General features: G+C 28.7%; 1 protein-coding gene across 1 annotated transcript in view; it reads right to left on the bottom strand.

Annotated features, from left to right (window-relative positions):
- The window catches only part of LOC120347894 (uncharacterized), a 39,967-nt gene that overhangs the window by 4,169 nt on the left and 18,298 nt on the right, over positions 1 to 17,500 (bottom strand). The window contains exons 23-53 of the mRNA XM_078118051.1: positions 17,411 to 17,470; positions 15,802 to 15,858; positions 14,371 to 14,427; positions 14,112 to 14,168; positions 13,935 to 13,994; positions 13,343 to 13,399; positions 13,058 to 13,114; positions 12,883 to 12,942; positions 12,393 to 12,422; positions 11,583 to 11,633; positions 11,130 to 11,165; positions 10,720 to 10,773; positions 10,252 to 10,293; positions 9,672 to 9,701; positions 8,795 to 8,848; positions 8,335 to 8,376; positions 7,757 to 7,786; positions 7,366 to 7,413; positions 6,899 to 6,928; positions 6,136 to 6,189; positions 5,669 to 5,710; positions 5,238 to 5,267; positions 4,471 to 4,500; positions 3,977 to 4,027; positions 3,276 to 3,329; positions 2,836 to 2,865; positions 2,345 to 2,392; positions 2,062 to 2,112; positions 1,499 to 1,528; positions 1,002 to 1,049; positions 681 to 731 (exon numbers count right to left, since the gene is read on the bottom strand). Of these exons, the coding sequence (XP_077974177.1) occupies positions 681 to 731; positions 1,002 to 1,049; positions 1,499 to 1,528; positions 2,062 to 2,112; positions 2,345 to 2,392; positions 2,836 to 2,865; positions 3,276 to 3,329; positions 3,977 to 4,027; positions 4,471 to 4,500; positions 5,238 to 5,267; positions 5,669 to 5,710; positions 6,136 to 6,189; positions 6,899 to 6,928; positions 7,366 to 7,413; positions 7,757 to 7,786; positions 8,335 to 8,376; positions 8,795 to 8,848; positions 9,672 to 9,701; positions 10,252 to 10,293; positions 10,720 to 10,773; positions 11,130 to 11,165; positions 11,583 to 11,633; positions 12,393 to 12,422; positions 12,883 to 12,942; positions 13,058 to 13,114; positions 13,343 to 13,399; positions 13,935 to 13,994; positions 14,112 to 14,168; positions 14,371 to 14,427; positions 15,802 to 15,858; positions 17,411 to 17,470 (1,431 nt within the window). The remainder of the gene's footprint in view (positions 1 to 680; positions 732 to 1,001; positions 1,050 to 1,498; positions 1,529 to 2,061; positions 2,113 to 2,344; positions 2,393 to 2,835; positions 2,866 to 3,275; positions 3,330 to 3,976; positions 4,028 to 4,470; positions 4,501 to 5,237; positions 5,268 to 5,668; positions 5,711 to 6,135; positions 6,190 to 6,898; positions 6,929 to 7,365; positions 7,414 to 7,756; positions 7,787 to 8,334; positions 8,377 to 8,794; positions 8,849 to 9,671; positions 9,702 to 10,251; positions 10,294 to 10,719; positions 10,774 to 11,129; positions 11,166 to 11,582; positions 11,634 to 12,392; positions 12,423 to 12,882; positions 12,943 to 13,057; positions 13,115 to 13,342; positions 13,400 to 13,934; positions 13,995 to 14,111; positions 14,169 to 14,370; positions 14,428 to 15,801; positions 15,859 to 17,410; positions 17,471 to 17,500) is intronic.

Raw genomic sequence — 17,500 nt, 5'->3', positions numbered from 1 at the left:
CCTGTTTGTAATATGAGATTAAGTTGTTTGACAAATTATTTGAATAGTGATTTAATATTTTATTTGCGATTACGATGTATTTTATTTTATTTTCAAATTTCATAAAATTTATTGTTTTCAAAATGATCTTGTATAATGTATTATTGTTGTATTCCAGAATGTATATTGATTCGCGTATCTGAAAATTAGAAAATTATGATTTGATACAGACGTCTAATGCAACTAATAGTAAATGAAATGCTTATTTTCTTGAATGCTTCATTTTTATCCATTCGCTCATGAGAAAACTACGAGGCATTATGCGATTATTCGCCTGCCGTATTTTAAAGATTATTTTATATAGATATACTTCATTCTATTCAATGATTGTATTCGGTTAAGTAGTATGAATGCACACATTTCTTGAAAAGAATAGCCGTACGAGTGATCATCTGTTAACATTCTTCTCACTCGCGATAACTAAGAAAATGCCATTTTATTTAATCCATATTTGTTCATAAAATAATTTTTTCATTGTTTTTTGTATTTATGACATCAAATGTTAAATGTTTATTTGAGTTAGATTTTAAGTGTTTTTACCTGGCACGGTGTTAGTCAGAAACAATTTCGTCATGATTTATGGTCGCAATGATATTTAAATAAAAACTTATCGTGACTGATGTTAACTTTAAATAGCCTACCTGTTGGTTGAGTTGTTGAATAATTAGTTGTTGTCTGCTCGGTCTGAGGAACTAAATGATAGAATGCATTTTTTCATTAAAGTTTAGAACCAGTTTAAAATCCACAATGTCATGTAATTTGCAGATCAATTTACTGGAAAATACTTCTTCATGAAAATTAAGATTAAGGATTAATTGGATAAATAACCTTTACAAATTATCAGAATCGGATTTGAAATCTAAAAAATAACGTCGGAGCGTCGAGTTCCAAAGATACAATATTTCCGAAAATGTCATACTATTTTAACATAGCAACAATTCGGCTTGTCAAGAATTTTATACCTGTAGTCATATTGGATTCAGTCGTAGTAACTTCCTCTGTAGCAAATACTGAAATCAAAATCAACATCATTACTTTGAACCAAACAATATAGAGCTTTATGCTTCACTTGAAGCATTGTTTTCAATTTTTTAAATCAATTGTGGCCAATGCAGTCCATGATATATAAACCACCAATATATTGGAAATGTGACTTGTCAATCAATTTCCAATGTCACAAAAGTCGAATACTAAATTTTATAAAATTCTGAAACTATCATAAAATAGTATAATATAGCAACAACTGTCCTTCTCAATACCTTTCACCTACTTGTTTGTATTATAAGATTTAGTTGTTGATTGAAAAAATATTCGAATAGTAATTTAATATTTTATATACGATTACAATGTATTTTTTTTTATACTCAAATTTCATAAAAGTTATTGTTTTCAAAATGATCTTGTATAATGTATTATTGTTCTATTTCACAATGTATATTGATTCACGTATGATACTCACAAGTAGTTTCTTGAATTGTCGTGTCTTCGCCTGAAAATTAGAAAAGATTGAACTGATACAAACGTCTAATGCAACTAATAGTAAATAAAATTATTATTTTCTTGAATGCTTCATTTTTATCCATTCGCTCATGAGAAAACTACGTGGCATTGTGCGATTATTCACATGCGCTATTTTAAAGTCTATGTTATGTTAGATATACTTTGTTTTATTTGATGATTCTATTTGATTAAATATTGCATATGTACATATTTCTTGAAAAGAATAGCCGTACGGGTGATCATCTGTTATTAACGTTCCTCTCCATCGCAATAACTAAGTAAAATGCTGTTTTATTTAATCCATATTTGTTTATGAAAAATTTTTTTTGTTATTTTTCGTTGTTTGTATTTATGACACCAAATGTAAAATGTATATTTGAGTTAGATTTTGAGTGTTTTACCTGGCATGGTGTCAGTTAGTTAGTTAGTTAGTTAGTTAGAAACAATTTAGTCATGATTTATGGTCGCAATGATATTTATATAAAAACTTATCGTGACTGATGTTAACTTTGAATAGCCTACCTGTTGGTTGAGTTGTTGAATAATTTGTTGTTGTCTGCTCGTTCTGGGGAACTAAATGATAGAATGCATTTTTCATTAAAGTTTAAACCCATTTTAAAATCCACAATGTCATGTAATTTGCAGATCAATATACTGAAAAATACTTCCACATGAAAATAAAGATTAAAGGATTAATTGGATAAATAACTTTTACAAATTATCATAATTGGATTCAAATTCTAGAAAGATAACGTCAGAGCGTCGTATAACATAGCAACAATTCGGCTTGTCAAGAATTTTATACCTGTAGTAGTATTAGATTCAATCGTAGTAACTTCTTCTGTTACAGATACTGAAATCAAAATGAATATCATTACTTCGAACCAAACAAAATAGAGCTTTATGCTTCACTTGAAGCATTGTTTTCAATTTTTAATACAATTGTGCCTAATGCACTCCATGATTTATGAACCCCAAAAAAATGGAAATGTGATTTGTTTATCAATCACCAAAGTCACAACAGTCGAATTCTGAATCTTATACAATTCTGAAACTATCGTATATTAGTATAATATAGCAACAACTGATCTTCTTAATAACTTTCACCTGTTTCTATTATAAGATTAAGTTGTTGTTTGACAAATTATTTGAATAGTGATTTAATATTTTATTTGCGATTGCAATGTATTTTATTTTAATTTTGAATTTCATAAAATTTTATGTTTTCAAAATGATCTTATATAATGTATTATTGTAATATTTCAGAATGTATATTGATTCACGTATGATACACACCAGTAGTTTCTTGAATAGTCGTGTCTTCGTCTGAAAATTAGGAAATAATGACCTGATATAAACGTCTAATGTAACTAAAAGTTAAGGAAATTCTTATTTTCTTGAATGCTTCATTTTTATTCATTCGTTCATGAGAAAACTACGTGGCATTGTGCGACTATTTCCCTGCTCTATTTTAAAGTCTATGTTATGTTGGATATATTTTATCTTATTTGATGATTCTATTTAAATAAATTACAAATGCACACATTTCTTGAAAAGAATAGCCGTACGGGTAATCATCTGTTATTAACATTTCTCTCCCGCGCGATAACTAAGTATAATGTCATTTTAATTTATCCATATTTATTCATAAAAAACTTTTTTATTGTTTTTCGGTTTTTGTATTTATGACACCAAATGTAAAATATTTATTTGGAGTTGAATTTGAGTGTTGTCACCTGGCACGTTGGTAACGTATACTGTTGTAGTTTCCTCTTCAGTATTTACTTGTTCTGGGGAAATAAAATGAAAAAAACATTCAAATAATACTGTTACCATAGAATTTTCATGGTTCAATGCTAATTCTGGGCCGGCGCAAAGTAAATTACTGTTGTAATTCATGGCGAGATTTAAAAGCCAGAATTTAAAAATAGCAGAGTTTCAACGCAAACAGTAGGTTTTTCCCTAGTCTAAACAATGTTATTGGGTATTTTACAGGTTAGTCTCTGCGTCTTTTTCAAATTATCTCTCAGATTCGCATTGCGTAATGCACAGGGAATCAAAGATATTTAACGAAGGCTAAAAGCTCGTTAGCCTCACTGTATTGGCCCTGGAAGTTAGAGATCTCGGTTCCACGTCTCTTACCCACCAAATTATGAGGATGTTATAAATTGAGAGGATTTAGGGATATGATGAACATCAATGACTCTTACTCTTCCTAACAAAGTATACACATCGTATGGGTGAATTTTCTATCACTATGTTTTTAGAGAAAGTGCGGATGCATTTCTATTCGAGTTTGGGCTTCAACTGGGACTATTAAAAACCCAGTAGATTATATAAAAAAAATGTCGTTAGAAACAATTTAGTCATGATTAATGGTCGCAATGTTATTTATATCGAAACTTATCGTAGCTCATGTTTGCTTTACGTAGCCTACCTGTTGGTTGAGTTGTCGAATACTCAGTTGTTGTCTGCTCGGTCTGAGGAACTAAATAATGGAATGCATTTTTTCACTAAAGTTCAAACCAAGTTTAAAATACACAATGTCATGTAAGTTCCAGATCAATATACAGAAAAATACTTTTTATGAAAATTAAGATCAGGGGTAAATTGGATGCGAATCACCAAGGTATTCAAAATGTGACATGTTAATCTATTACCAAAGTCCCAAATGTTTAATTTTAAATCTCATGCAATTCCAAAACTAACATAATAGTATAATATAGAAACAACCAAACCTATCTTCTAATAAGTTTTGTCGGTTGTATTAGAAGATTCAGTTGTAGTAATAATAATAAATGTTTGAATAGTGATTTAATATTTTTTCCAAAACAAATATCGTTTTAAGAGTTTTTGGAATTATTATTGCCTAATATTTCAAAATGTTCATGTATTATATTGACTGTATATTGATTTACATATAATACTCACCAGTGGTGACTTGAATTGTTGTACCTTCGTCTAAAAGTTAGAAAATAATAAACTGATACAAATGTTAGGAAATTCATTGTAACATTACATCTGATCTCAATGAGGTAATATTATTTGTTCTCAATGACGTAAAAAACAGCGCTTCAAACAAAGAACTTCAAAACAAGTCTTTTTCTTGAATGCTTCCTTTCTATCCATTCGTTCATGGGAAAACTACGCGCGTGGCATTATGCTAATATTCGCCTGCTCCGTTTTAATGTCTATATTAAGTCCGATATACTTCATTCAATTTGATGATTTTATTCAATTTAATATCACGTATGAACACATTTCTGATCATAATATTACAATAACATACACGTTCTTCGAGACATTATACCTGTAGTACTAACAGTTTCGATTGTTATAAATTGCTCTGTAACAAGGACTGAAATAGAAGATGAATATAATGGGTGTCACCATCATTACTTTAAACAAACGAAATATAATTTTAGACATCTTTAAAAGCATCGTGTTTTCGCTAATTTTTCGATAAAAAACTATAATGGAGAAAAGTGAGGATTGTTTGAAACATCATTTGGATAGTAATTTTATATTTTCTCTCCAATTTTATTATCAATTTCCAATCCATTATTATGAATATTAACGTTATTTGAAGTGATATTGCAAAATATCGTAATTTACAATTTTATTAAATATTATATTTTCAAAAAATAAAACTGATGTATTTTCGTATCATTATATGTAGATTCACATACGCTACTCACCAGTCGTTTCTTGAATTGTCGTGTCTTCGTCTAGAAATTAGAAAGTAATGCAACTCAATCAATAGTTTTAGAAAATAAAATCAAAAACAACTTATTTTCAAACAAGCCTGTTACTCAAATGCTGTCTTTTGATTCATGCAATCACAGCATTTCTGCAAGTGATAATTTGTCTGATATGCTAAAGGGTATTTTTCCATATATTATATATAACTTCAGTAAACGGATTTTTTCGCTAACGATATTTTCCACAAAAATATTTTTATCGCGGCTAATAAGAAATATTCCTACAATAGACAACGTTGTGGTAGGATGTGAGTATAGACAAAGATATACTAGCAAATTTACCATATATAGCTTACGTTACAACATCATATTGTTTTTTAGAGTTGCTGCAATGATCTGAACTTTACTATGAAAATAAATTAAGTTACCTGTAAATAAATCGTCTATTGGAACCGAAGTTGTGATTCCTTCTGTGATTCAAGTAAAAAAAAACAATTAATTTACACTTTAGAAAAGAAAACTCTGTTTTAAATTATCAATGGTAGCGTCATAAATGACATCAGCTAATATATTTGTTCGCTATTTCCTTGATAACATTGTACAAGCTGAATAAACAAACGTATTGGAATGCTGTCAAATGAATTGAAATTATTTCCGTTATAAAATTTTATGTTGATAATAAAACTTAAGACTTTTGTGTGTGTCCCAAATAGGCCAAAGTTCAAATTTTCCATTCACAAATTTCATCATTTATTTGATAACAGTTGAATTTGACATTATATTCTCAAAAAATGTGCAAACGTTCCTAAATTTTATTATGTTGCTATATGAAAAATGGCGATTCAATAAATGTTAATTAAACACTGGAATTTATATATATTATATAAAGCCTTACCATTGGAGGTTGTTGACATTTCGGGAAAAGATGTCGCTTCAGTCGTTCGAGTTTCTGTTTCGAAATAATTCAACATAATTGATAAACTGAGAAAAATTTGAAACCTATGGATCCTATTCATTGATATCAATTTTCCAATGGTACAAATGTGTTTGGGCAATCCATTGTGTCAAAAATTCCTTATGTTTTATTTTTCATTTTTCATTCTTTCTATTTTAATTTGTACTGTATGTCGAATGAATATCTATTTGAAATTTATCACTAAAATTTTAAACTAAACTATGGAATGCATTTTTTCACCGAAGTTCAAACCAAGTTTAAAATCCACAATGTCATGTAGTTTCCAAATCAATATACAGAAAAATACTTCTTTATGAAAATCAAGATCACGGGTTGATTGGATGCGAACCACCAATGTATTTAAAATGTGACTTGTTAATCTATTACCGCACTCACAAAAGTTGAATTCTAAATCTCATGCAATTCCGAAACTAACATAAGAGTATAACATAGCAACAACTGAACTTCTCAATAACTTTTACCTGTTTGTAATATAAGAATAAGTTGTTGTTTCACAAATTATTTAAACAGTGATTCAATATTTTATTTGCGATTACAATGAGTTTTATTTTGTTTTCAAATTCCAATACAAATATTGTTTTTGGAGTTTTTGGAAGTATTATTGCATAATATTTTAAAATGTTAATGTATTATGTATTATATTATACTTCACAATGTATATTGATTCGCGTATGATACTCACCAGTGGTGTCTTGAATTGACGTGTCTTCGTCTGAAAATTCAAATAATGAACTTATGCAAACGTCTAATTCAACTAATAGTAAATGAAATTATTATTGAATACTCTTCAAACAAGTACAAACTATCCTATTATTCCATGTTTCTTTATGTTGGGAATTTCATTGTAACATTTTATCTGATCGTTTTCATTGAGGTAATATTATTTGTTTTCAATGACGTAAAAAACAGCGTTTTAAACAAAGAACTTTAAAACAAGTCTTTTTCTTGAATGCTTCATTTGTATCCATTCGTTCATGAGAAAACTACGCGCGTGGCAAGATGCAATTATTCGCCTGCTCTGTTTCAATGTTTATATTATGTCCGATATACTTCATTCAATTTGATGATTTCATTCAATTAAATATCACAAATGCACACATTTCTGATCATAGTATTACAATAACATACACGTTCTTTGGGACGTTATACCTGTAGTACTATTAGATTCAGTTGTTGGAAATTCCTCTGTAACAAATCCTGAAATAGAAAATAAATATAATGAGTACATTCATCATTACTTTAAGCAAACGAAATATAGTTTCAGACATCTTTAAGAGCATCGTGCTTTCGCTAATTTTTAGATGGAAACCTATAATGGAGAAAAGTGATAATTGTTTAAAACATCATTTGAATAGTGATTTAATATTTTCTTTCCTATTTTATTATCAATTTTCAATCCATTATTATAGTTATTAACGTTATTTGAAGTAATATTGCAAAATATCGTAATTTACAATTTTTTATTAAATTTTATGTTTTCAAAAAATAAAACTGATGTCTTTTTCGTATCATTGTATGTAGATTCACATACGCTACTCACCAGTCGTTTCTTGAATTGTCGTGTCTTCGTCTAGAAATTAGAAAGTAACTCGATCAATAGTTTTAGAAAATGAAAAATGAAAATCTCATAAAATAGTCTTCAAAAAATACAGACCAGTTTAATTTACATTTTCTATATGTTTTAGTTTTAAACCAAGATTACGTTTCATTGTTTGTTATGAAAAATATATTTCTTCGTTTTTTTTTCATGGTAAAGCAACAACATCAAAAAGCAACTCATTTTCAAACGATTCTGTTACTCAAATGCTGTCTTTTCATTCATGCAATCACAGCATTTCTGCAAGCGTTAATTGATCTGCTCTGTTAAAGGCTATTCTTTCCATATATTATTTATAACTTCAGTAAACGGATTTTTTCGCTAACGATATTTTCTACAAAAAATATTTTCATTGCGGCTTATAAGAAATAATTCTACAATAGACAACGTTGTAGTAGAATGCGAGTATAGACAAAGATATACTAGCAAATTTGACATATATAGCTTACGTTACAACATCATATTGTTTTTTAAAGTTGCTGCAATGATCTGAACTTTACTATGAAAATAAATTAAGTTACCTGTGAATAAATCGTCAATTGGGACCGAAGTTGTGATTCCATCTGTGATTCAAGTAAAAAAAAAATTAATATTCACTTTAGAAAAGAAAACTCTGTTTTAAATCATCAATGGTAGCGTTATAAATGACATCAGCTAATATATTTGTTCGCTATTTCCTTGATAACATTGTACAAGCTGAATAAACAAACCTGGAATGCTGTGATTTAAATTGAAATTATTTCCGTTATAAAATTTTATGTGGATAATAAAATTTAAGAGTTTCGTGTGTGTCCCGAATAGGCTAAAATTCAAATTTTCCATTCCCAAATCCCATCATTTATTTGATAACAGTTGAATTTGACATTATATGCTCAAAAAATGTGCAAACGTTCTTAAATTTTATTATGTTGCTATTTAAAAAATGGCGATTCAATAAATAATAATTAAACACTGGAATATATATATTATATAAAGCCTTACCATTGGAGGTTGTTGACATTTTGGGAAAAGATGTCGCTTCAGTCGTTTGAGTTTCTGTTTCGAAGTAATTCAACATAATTGATAAACAGAGAAAGATTTTAAAACCTATCCATTGATAACAATTTTCCAATGGTCCAAATGTGTTTGGGCAATCCATTCTTTCAATAACTCGTTATATTTTATTTTTTATTTTCCATAATTTCTTTATTAATTTGTACTGTATGTCGAATGAATATTTAATTAAAATTTATCACTAACATTTTAAACTAAATTATGGAATGCATTTTTTCACCGAAGTTCAAACCAAGTTTAAAAACCACAATGCCATGTAGTTTCCAGATCAATATACTGAAAAATAATTCTTTATGAAAATTAGGATCACGGGTTAATTGGATGCGAACCACCAAGGCATTTAAAATGTGACATGTTAATCTATTACCAAAGTCACAAATGTCTAATTTTAAATCTCATGCAATTCCGAAACTAACATAATAGTGTAATATAGAAACAACTAAACGTATCTCCTAATAACTTTTATCGGTTGTATTAGAAAATTCTGTTGTAGTAATATTAAAAATTGTTTGAATAGTGATTTAATATTTTATTTGCGATTACAATGTGTTGCATGTAGGCATCGTGTATAAAAACTATAATGGCGAAAAATGAGGATTGTTTGGAACATCATATGAATAGTAATTTAATATTTTCTTTCTTATTTTATTATCAATTTCCAATCCATTATCATAGGTATTAACGTTATTTGAAGTAATATTGCTAAATTTAGTAATTTACATTTTTATATTAAATTTTATGCTTTCAAAAAATATAACTGATGTATTTTCGTATCATTGTATGTAGATTCACATACGCTACTCACCAGTCGTTTCTTGAATTGTCGTGTCTTCGTCTGGAAATTAAAAAGTAATGCAACTCGATCAATAGTTTTAGAAAATGAAAATGGAAAATCTCATAAAATAGTCTTCAAACAAATACAAACCAGTTTAATTTACATTTTCTATATGTTTTAGTTTTTAACCAAGGTTACGTTTCATTGTTTGTTATAAAAAATATATTTCTTCGTTTTTTTTATGTTAAAGCAACACACTAAAAAAGAACTCATTTTCAAACGATCCTGTTACTCAAATGCTGTCTTTTCATTCATGCAATCACAGCATTTCTGCAAGTGATAATTGATCTGTTCTGCTAAGGGCTATTTTTTCCATATATTATATATAACTTCAGTAAACGGATTTTTTCACTAACGATATTTTCCACAAAAATATTTTCATTGCGGCTAATAAGAAATACTCCTACAATGGGCAACGTTGTGGTAGGATGCGAGTATAGACAAAGATATACTAGAAAATTTGCCATATATAGCTTACGTTACAACATCATATTGTTTTTTAAAGTTGCTGCAATGATCTGAACTTTACTATGAAAATAAAATAAGTTACCTGTGAATAAATCGCCAATTGGGACCGAAGTTGTGAATCCATCTGTGATTCAAGTAAAAAATAACCAATTAATATTCACTTTAGAAGAAAAAACTCTGTATTAAATCGTCAATGGTAGCGTCATAAATGACATCAGCTAATATATTTGTTTGCTATTTCCTTGATAACATTGTACAAGCTGAATAAACAAACGTATTGGAATGCTGTGAGATAAATTGGAATTATTTCCGTTATAAAATTTTATGTGGATAATAAAATTTAAGAGTCTTGTGTGTGTCTCAAATAGGCTAAAATTCAAATTTTCCATTTACAAATTTCATCATTTATTTGATGACAGTTGAATTTGACATTATATTCTCAAAAGATGTGCAAACGTTCTTAAATTTTATTATTTTGCTATATGAAAAATGACGATTCAATAAATATTAATTAAACACTGGAATATATATATATTATATAAAGCCTTACCATTGGAGGTTGTTGACATTTCGGGAAAAGTTATCGCTTCAGTCGTTTGAGTTTCTGTTTTGAAGTAATTCAACATAATTGATAAACTGAGAAAGATTTAAAACCTATCCATTGATAACAATTTTCCAATGGTCCAAATGTGTTTGGGCAATCTATTGTGTAAATAATTCGTTATATTTCATTTTTTATTTTTCATTCTTTCTATTTTAATTTGTACTGTATGTTGAATGAATATTTAATTGAAATTTATCACTAAAATTTTAAACTAAAATATGAAATGAAATTTTCACTGAAATTCAAACCAACTTTAAAATCCACAATGTCATGTAGTTTCCAGATCAATATACAGAAAAATACTTCTGTATGAAAATTAGGATCACGGGTTGATTGGATGGACGTATAATACTCACCAGTGGTTTCTTGAACTGTCGTGTCTTCGTCTGAAACTTAAGAAATAATAAACTGGTACAAATGTTCAGTACACCTAATAGTAAATGAAATCTCTAATAAATATTCTTCAAACGAATACAAACCAGACTGTTGGGAATTCCATATTAACATTACATCTAATATTTTTCATTAAGGTAATATTGTTTGGTTTCAATGACATTAAAACAGCGTTTCACACAACACGGAACTGTCAATGCTTCATTTGTAATTATTCGTTCAGGAGAAAACTACATGGCATTATGCGATTATTCGTCTGCTATTTCTCAAAATCTATGTTATGTTAGATATGCACGCATTTTTGATCATATTATTATAATAACAGTTATAAACAAACCATTTTGTCATGATTTATGGTCACAATGATATTAGTATGGAAATTTGTCGTCAGCTTATGTTAACTTTACGTAGCCTACCTGTTGGTTGAGTTGTTGAATAATCAGTTGTTGTCTGATCGGTCAGAGGACCTAAATAACGGAATGCATTTTTTCTCTAAAGACCAAGTTTAAAATCTACAATGTCATGTAGTTTCCAGATCAATATACTGGAAAATACTCCTTCATGAAAATTAAGATTGAGGATTACTGTAATTAGATAAATAAGCTTGACAAATAATGAGAACTGGGTTTGAAATCTAGAAAAATAACGTCGGAGCGTCGGGTTCTAAATACGAAATATTTCTGTCATACTGATATAACATAGCAACAATTCAACTGTCAAGAATCTTATACATGTATTAGTATACGATTCAGTCGTAGTAACTTCCTTGGTAACGAATATTGAAACCAAAATGAATAACATACTTCAAAGCAAACGAAAATAGTTTTACGCTCCTATGGAAGCATCGTTTTAAATTTTTCAATTAATTGTGCCTAATGCACTCTATGATTTGAACCCCCAATATATTTGAAATAGGACAGGTTAATTACCAAACTCAAAGTTGAATTCGAAATCTTATACAATTTTGAATTTAACATTGCAACAACTGAACTACTCAATAATTTTTCTGTTTGTATTATAAGAGTAAGTTGTTGTTTGATTAATTATTTGAATGGTGATTTCATATTTTATTTGCGATCACAATGTCTTTTATTTCATTTTAAAATTTCAATATAAATATCGTTTTTAAAGTTATCGGAAATATTATTGTATAAAATCTAATGTTTTCAAAATATTCATGTATTGTTATATTTCACAATGTATATTGATTTACGTATGATACTCACCAGTAGTGTCTTGAATTGTCGTGTCTTCGTCTAAAAAATAGAAAATAATGAACTGATACAAACGTCTAATACAACTAATAGTAAATGAAATTTTTATTAAATACCCTTCAAACGAATACAGACTCGCCTATTATTATAAGTTTCTTTATGGTAAAAAATTCATAGTAATATTACATCTGATCTTTTTTATCGAAGTCATATTGTTTGTTTTCACTGACGTTAAAAACAACGTTCCAAACAAGAAGGAACTTTAAAGCAAGTCATTTCCTTAAATGGTTCATTTTTTTCCATTTGCTTATGAGAGAACTACATTGCATTATGCGATTATTTGTCTGCTATTTCTCAAAACCTATGTTATGTTGGATATATGCACACATTTCTGTTCATATTGTTATAATAACAGTTATAAACCATTTTGTCATGATTTATGATCGCAATGATATCTGTATGGAAATTTGTCGTCAGCTGATGTTAACTTTACGTAGCCTACCTGTTGTCACGGATGTGGCAACGTATGCCATTGTAGTTTCTTCTTCTGCGGTTACTTCTCCTGAAAAAACGAAATGAATGAAAATCTCTTTTGTTGTTTTTGGTTTTTATTTGTATTCATGATACCAAATGCAAAATACTTATTTAGAATTCAATTTTGAATGTTTTTTTTTTACCTGGCACGGTGGTAGAAACATATGCCTTTGTAGTTTCATCTCCAGTGGTTACTTGTCCTGAAAAATCAAATAATTAATAAATCTTCTTTGTTGTTTTTCTTTTTTTGTATTTATGAGACCAAATGCAAAATACTTATTTGAGACCTTCTGAAGTATGCACACCAAGATGATGCCCTGCCTGTACTCAGGTTGTGTACAAGGTTAGGGTTCAGGTTGTGCAACATCTTGGTGTGCATATCTCAAGAGTACCATAATTAGGAATTCAATTTTGAATGATTTTTTTACCTGGCACGGTTGTAGTAACGTATGCCTTTGTAGTTTCTTCTCCAGTGGTTACTTGTCCTGAAAAATTGAAATAAATAAAAAATCTTTTTTGTTGTTCTTAATTTTTTGTATTTATGAAACCAAATGTATAATACCTATTTGGAATTACATTTTGAATGTCCCGAAAGAATGTAATGAATGAAAATATTTTTTGTTGTTTTTCGTTTTTTGTATTAATGATACCAAATGTAAAATATTTATTTGGAGTTTAATTTTGAATGTTTTTTTTACCTGGCACGGTGGTAGAAACATATGCCTTTGTAGTTTCCAATCCAGTGGTTACTTGTCCTGAAAAACGAAATAATTAAAAAATCTTCTTTGTTGCTTTTCTTTTTTTGTATTTATGATACCAAATGTATAATATTTATTTGGAGTTACATTTCGAATGTCCCAAAAAAATGAAATAAATGAATATCTTTTTTGTTGTTTTTTGTTCACATTTCTGATCATATTGTTATAATACCAGTTATAAACCATTTTGTAATGATTAATGGTCGCAATGATATTTGTATGGAAATTTGCCGTCAGCTGATGTTAACTTTACGTAGCCTACCTGTTGGCACGGAGGTGGCAACGTATGCCATTGTAGTTTCTTCTTCTGTGGTTACTTCTCCTGAAAAAAACGAAATGAATGAAAATCTCTTTCGTTGTTTTTCATTTTTTTGTTTTTATTCATGATACCAAATGTGAAATATTTATTTGGAGTTTGATTTTGAATGTTTTTTTTTACCAGGCACGGTGGTAGTAACATATGCCTTTGTAGTTTCTTCTCCAGTGGTTACTTGTCCTGGAAAAATGAAATAAATAAAGAAAAATTTCGTTGTTTCCTTTTTTTTGTATTTATGATACCAGATGTATAATATTTATTTGGGGTTACATTTTCAATGTCCCGAAAGAATGAAATAAATGGAAATCTTTTTAGTTTTTTGTATTTATAATACCAAATGTAAATTATTTATTTGGAGTTTGATTTTGAATATTTTTTTTACCTGGCACGGTGGTGGTTACATATGCCTTTGTAGTTTCTTCTCCAGTGGTCACTTGTCCTGAAAAAATGAAATAAATTAAAAATCTTTTTTATTGTTTTCCTTTTTTTTTTTGTATTTATGATACCAAATGTATAATATTTATTTGGAGTTACATTTTGAAAGTCCTGAAAAAAAGAAATAAATGAAAATCTTCTTCGTTGTTTTTCGTTCACATTTCTGATCATATTGTTATAATAACGGTTATAAACCATTTTGTCGTGATTAATGGTCGCAATGATATTTGTATGGAAATTTGTCGTCAGCTGATGTTAACTTTACGTAGCCTACCTGTTGGCACGGAGGTGGCAACGTATGTCATTGTAGTTTCTTCTTCTGTGGTTACTTCTCCTAAAAAAAACGAAATGAATGAAAATCTCTTTTGTTGTTTCTCGTTTTTTTTTTGTATTTATGATACCAAATGTAAAATATTTATTTGGAGTTAGATTTTGAATGTCCAAAAAAAAAGGAAATATGTGAAAATATTTTTTGTTGTTTTTCGTTTTTTGTATTTATGATACCAAATGCAAGATAGTTACTTGGAAATGAATTTTAAATATTGGTTTTTTTACCTGGCACGGTGGTAGAAACATATGCCTTTGTAGTTTCATCTCCGGTGGTTACTTGTCCTGAAAAATGAAATAAATAATAAATCTTCTTCGTTGGTTTTCGTTTCTTGTAGTTATGATACCAAATGCAAAATACTTATTTGGGACCTCTTGAATTATGCGCACCAAGATGGTGAACTACCTGAACTCAGGTTGTGTACACGGTTAGGTTTCAGGTTGTGCAACATCTTGGTGCGCATACTTCAGGAGTACCATTATTTGGAATTCAATTTCGAAGTTTTTTTTTACCTGGCACGGTTGTAGTAACGTATGCCTTCGTAGTATCTTCTCCAGTGGTTACTTGTCCTGAAAAATTAAAATAAATAAAATCTTTTTTGTTGTTCTTAATTTTTTGTATTTATGAAACCAAATGTATAATATTAATTTAGAGGTACATTTTGAATGTCCCGAAAAAATGAAATAAATGAAAATCTTTTTTGTCGTTGTTTTTCGTTTTTTGTATTTATGATACCAAATGTAAAATATTTATTTGGAGTTTGGTTTTGAATGTTTTTTTACCTGGCACGGTGGTGGTTACATATGTCTTTGTAGTTTCTTCTCCAGTGGTCTCTTGTCCTGAAAAAATGAAATAAATAAAAAATCTTTTTTGTTGTTTTCTTTTTTTGTATTTATGATACCAAATGTATAATATTTATTTGGACTTACATTTTGAATGTCCCGAAAGAATGAAATAAATGAAAATCGTTTTTGTTGTTTTTCGTTTTGTGTATTTATGATACCAAATGTAAAATATTTATTTGGAGTTTGAATTCGAATGTTTTTTTACCTGGCACGGTGGTGGTTACATATGTCTTTGTAGTTTCTTCTCCAGTGGTCTCTTGTCCTGAAAAAATGAAATAAATAAAAAATCTTTTTTGTTGATTTTCTTTTTTTTGTATTTATGATACCAAATGTATAATATTTATTTGGGGTTACATTTTGAATGTCCCGAAAAAAAGAAATAAATGAAAATCTTTTTTGTTGTTGGTTTTCGTTCTCATTTCTGATCATATTGATATAATACCAGTTATAAACCATTTTGTCATGATTATTGGTCGCAATGATATTTGTATGGAAATTTTCCGTCAGCTGATGTTAACTTTACGTAGCCTACCTGTTGGCACGGAAGTGGCAACGTATGCCATTGTAGTTTCTTCTTCTGTGGTTACTTCTCCTAAAAAAAAATGAATGAAAATATTTTTTGTTGTTTTTCGTTTTTTTTTTGTATTTAGGATACCAAATACAAAATACTTATTTGGAATTCATTTTTTGTTACCTGGCACGGTGGTAGTAACATATGCTTTTGTAGTTTCATCTCCAGTGGTTACTTGTCCTGAAAAATGAAATAATTAATAAATCTTTTTTGTTGTTTTTCTTTTTTTGTATTTATGATACCAAATGTATAATATTTATTTGGAGTTACACCTCGAATATCCCGAAAAAATGAAATAAAGGAAAATCTTTTTTGTTGCTTCCCGTTTCTTGTATTTATGATACCAGATACAAAATACTTATTTGGGACCTTCTGAAGTATGCGTACCAAGATGTACAAGGTTAGGGTTCAGGTTGTGCGACATCTTGGTGCGCATACTTCAGGAGTACCATTATTTGGAAATCAATTTTGAATGTTTTTTTTCACCTGGCACAGTGGTAGTAACATATGCCTTTGTAGTTTCTTCTCCGGTGGTTAGTTGTCCTGAAAAATGAAATATTTAATAAATCTTTTTTTTTTTTTTTTTTTTTTGTATTTATGATACCAAATGTATAATATTTATTTGGACTTACATTTTGAATGTCCCGAAAGAATGAAATAAATGAAAGCGTTTTTGTTGTTTTTCGTTTTTTTGTATTTATGATACCAAATGTAAAATATTTATTTGGAGTTTGATTTCGAATGTTTTTTTACCTGGCACGGTGGTAGTAACATATGCTTTTGTAGTTTCATCTCCAGTGGTTACTTGTCCTGAAAAATGAAATAATTAATAAATCTTTTTTGTTGTTTTTCGTTTTTTGTATTTATAATACCAAATGTAAATTATTTATTTGGAGTTTGATTTTGAATGTTTTTTTTACCTGTCACGGTGGTGGTTACATATGTCTTGGTAGTTTCTTCTCCAGTGGTTACTTGTCCTGAAAAAATGAAATAAATGAAAAATATTTTTTGTTGTTTTTCTTTTTTTGTATTTATGATACCAAATGTATAATATTTATTTGTAGTTACATTTTGAATGTCCCGAAAGAATGAAATACATTAAAATCTTTTTCGTTGTTTTTCGTTCATATTTCTGATCATATTGTTATAATACCAGTTATAAACCATTTTGTCATGATTAATGGTCGCAATGATATTTGTATGGAAATTTGTCGTCAGCTGATGTTAACTTTACGTAGCCTACCTGTTGGCACGGAGGTGGCAACGTATGCCATTGTAGTTTCTTCTTCTGTGGTTACTTCTCCTAAAAAAACGAAATGAATGAAAATCTCTT

This window comes from Styela clava, chromosome 11 (genome assembly GCF_964204865.1).
Source record: "Styela clava chromosome 11, kaStyClav1.hap1.2, whole genome shotgun sequence".
NCBI classification, from domain to species: domain Eukaryota; kingdom Metazoa; phylum Chordata; class Ascidiacea; order Stolidobranchia; family Styelidae; genus Styela; species Styela clava.
This window is presented reverse-complemented; position numbering and strand designations above follow the sequence as displayed.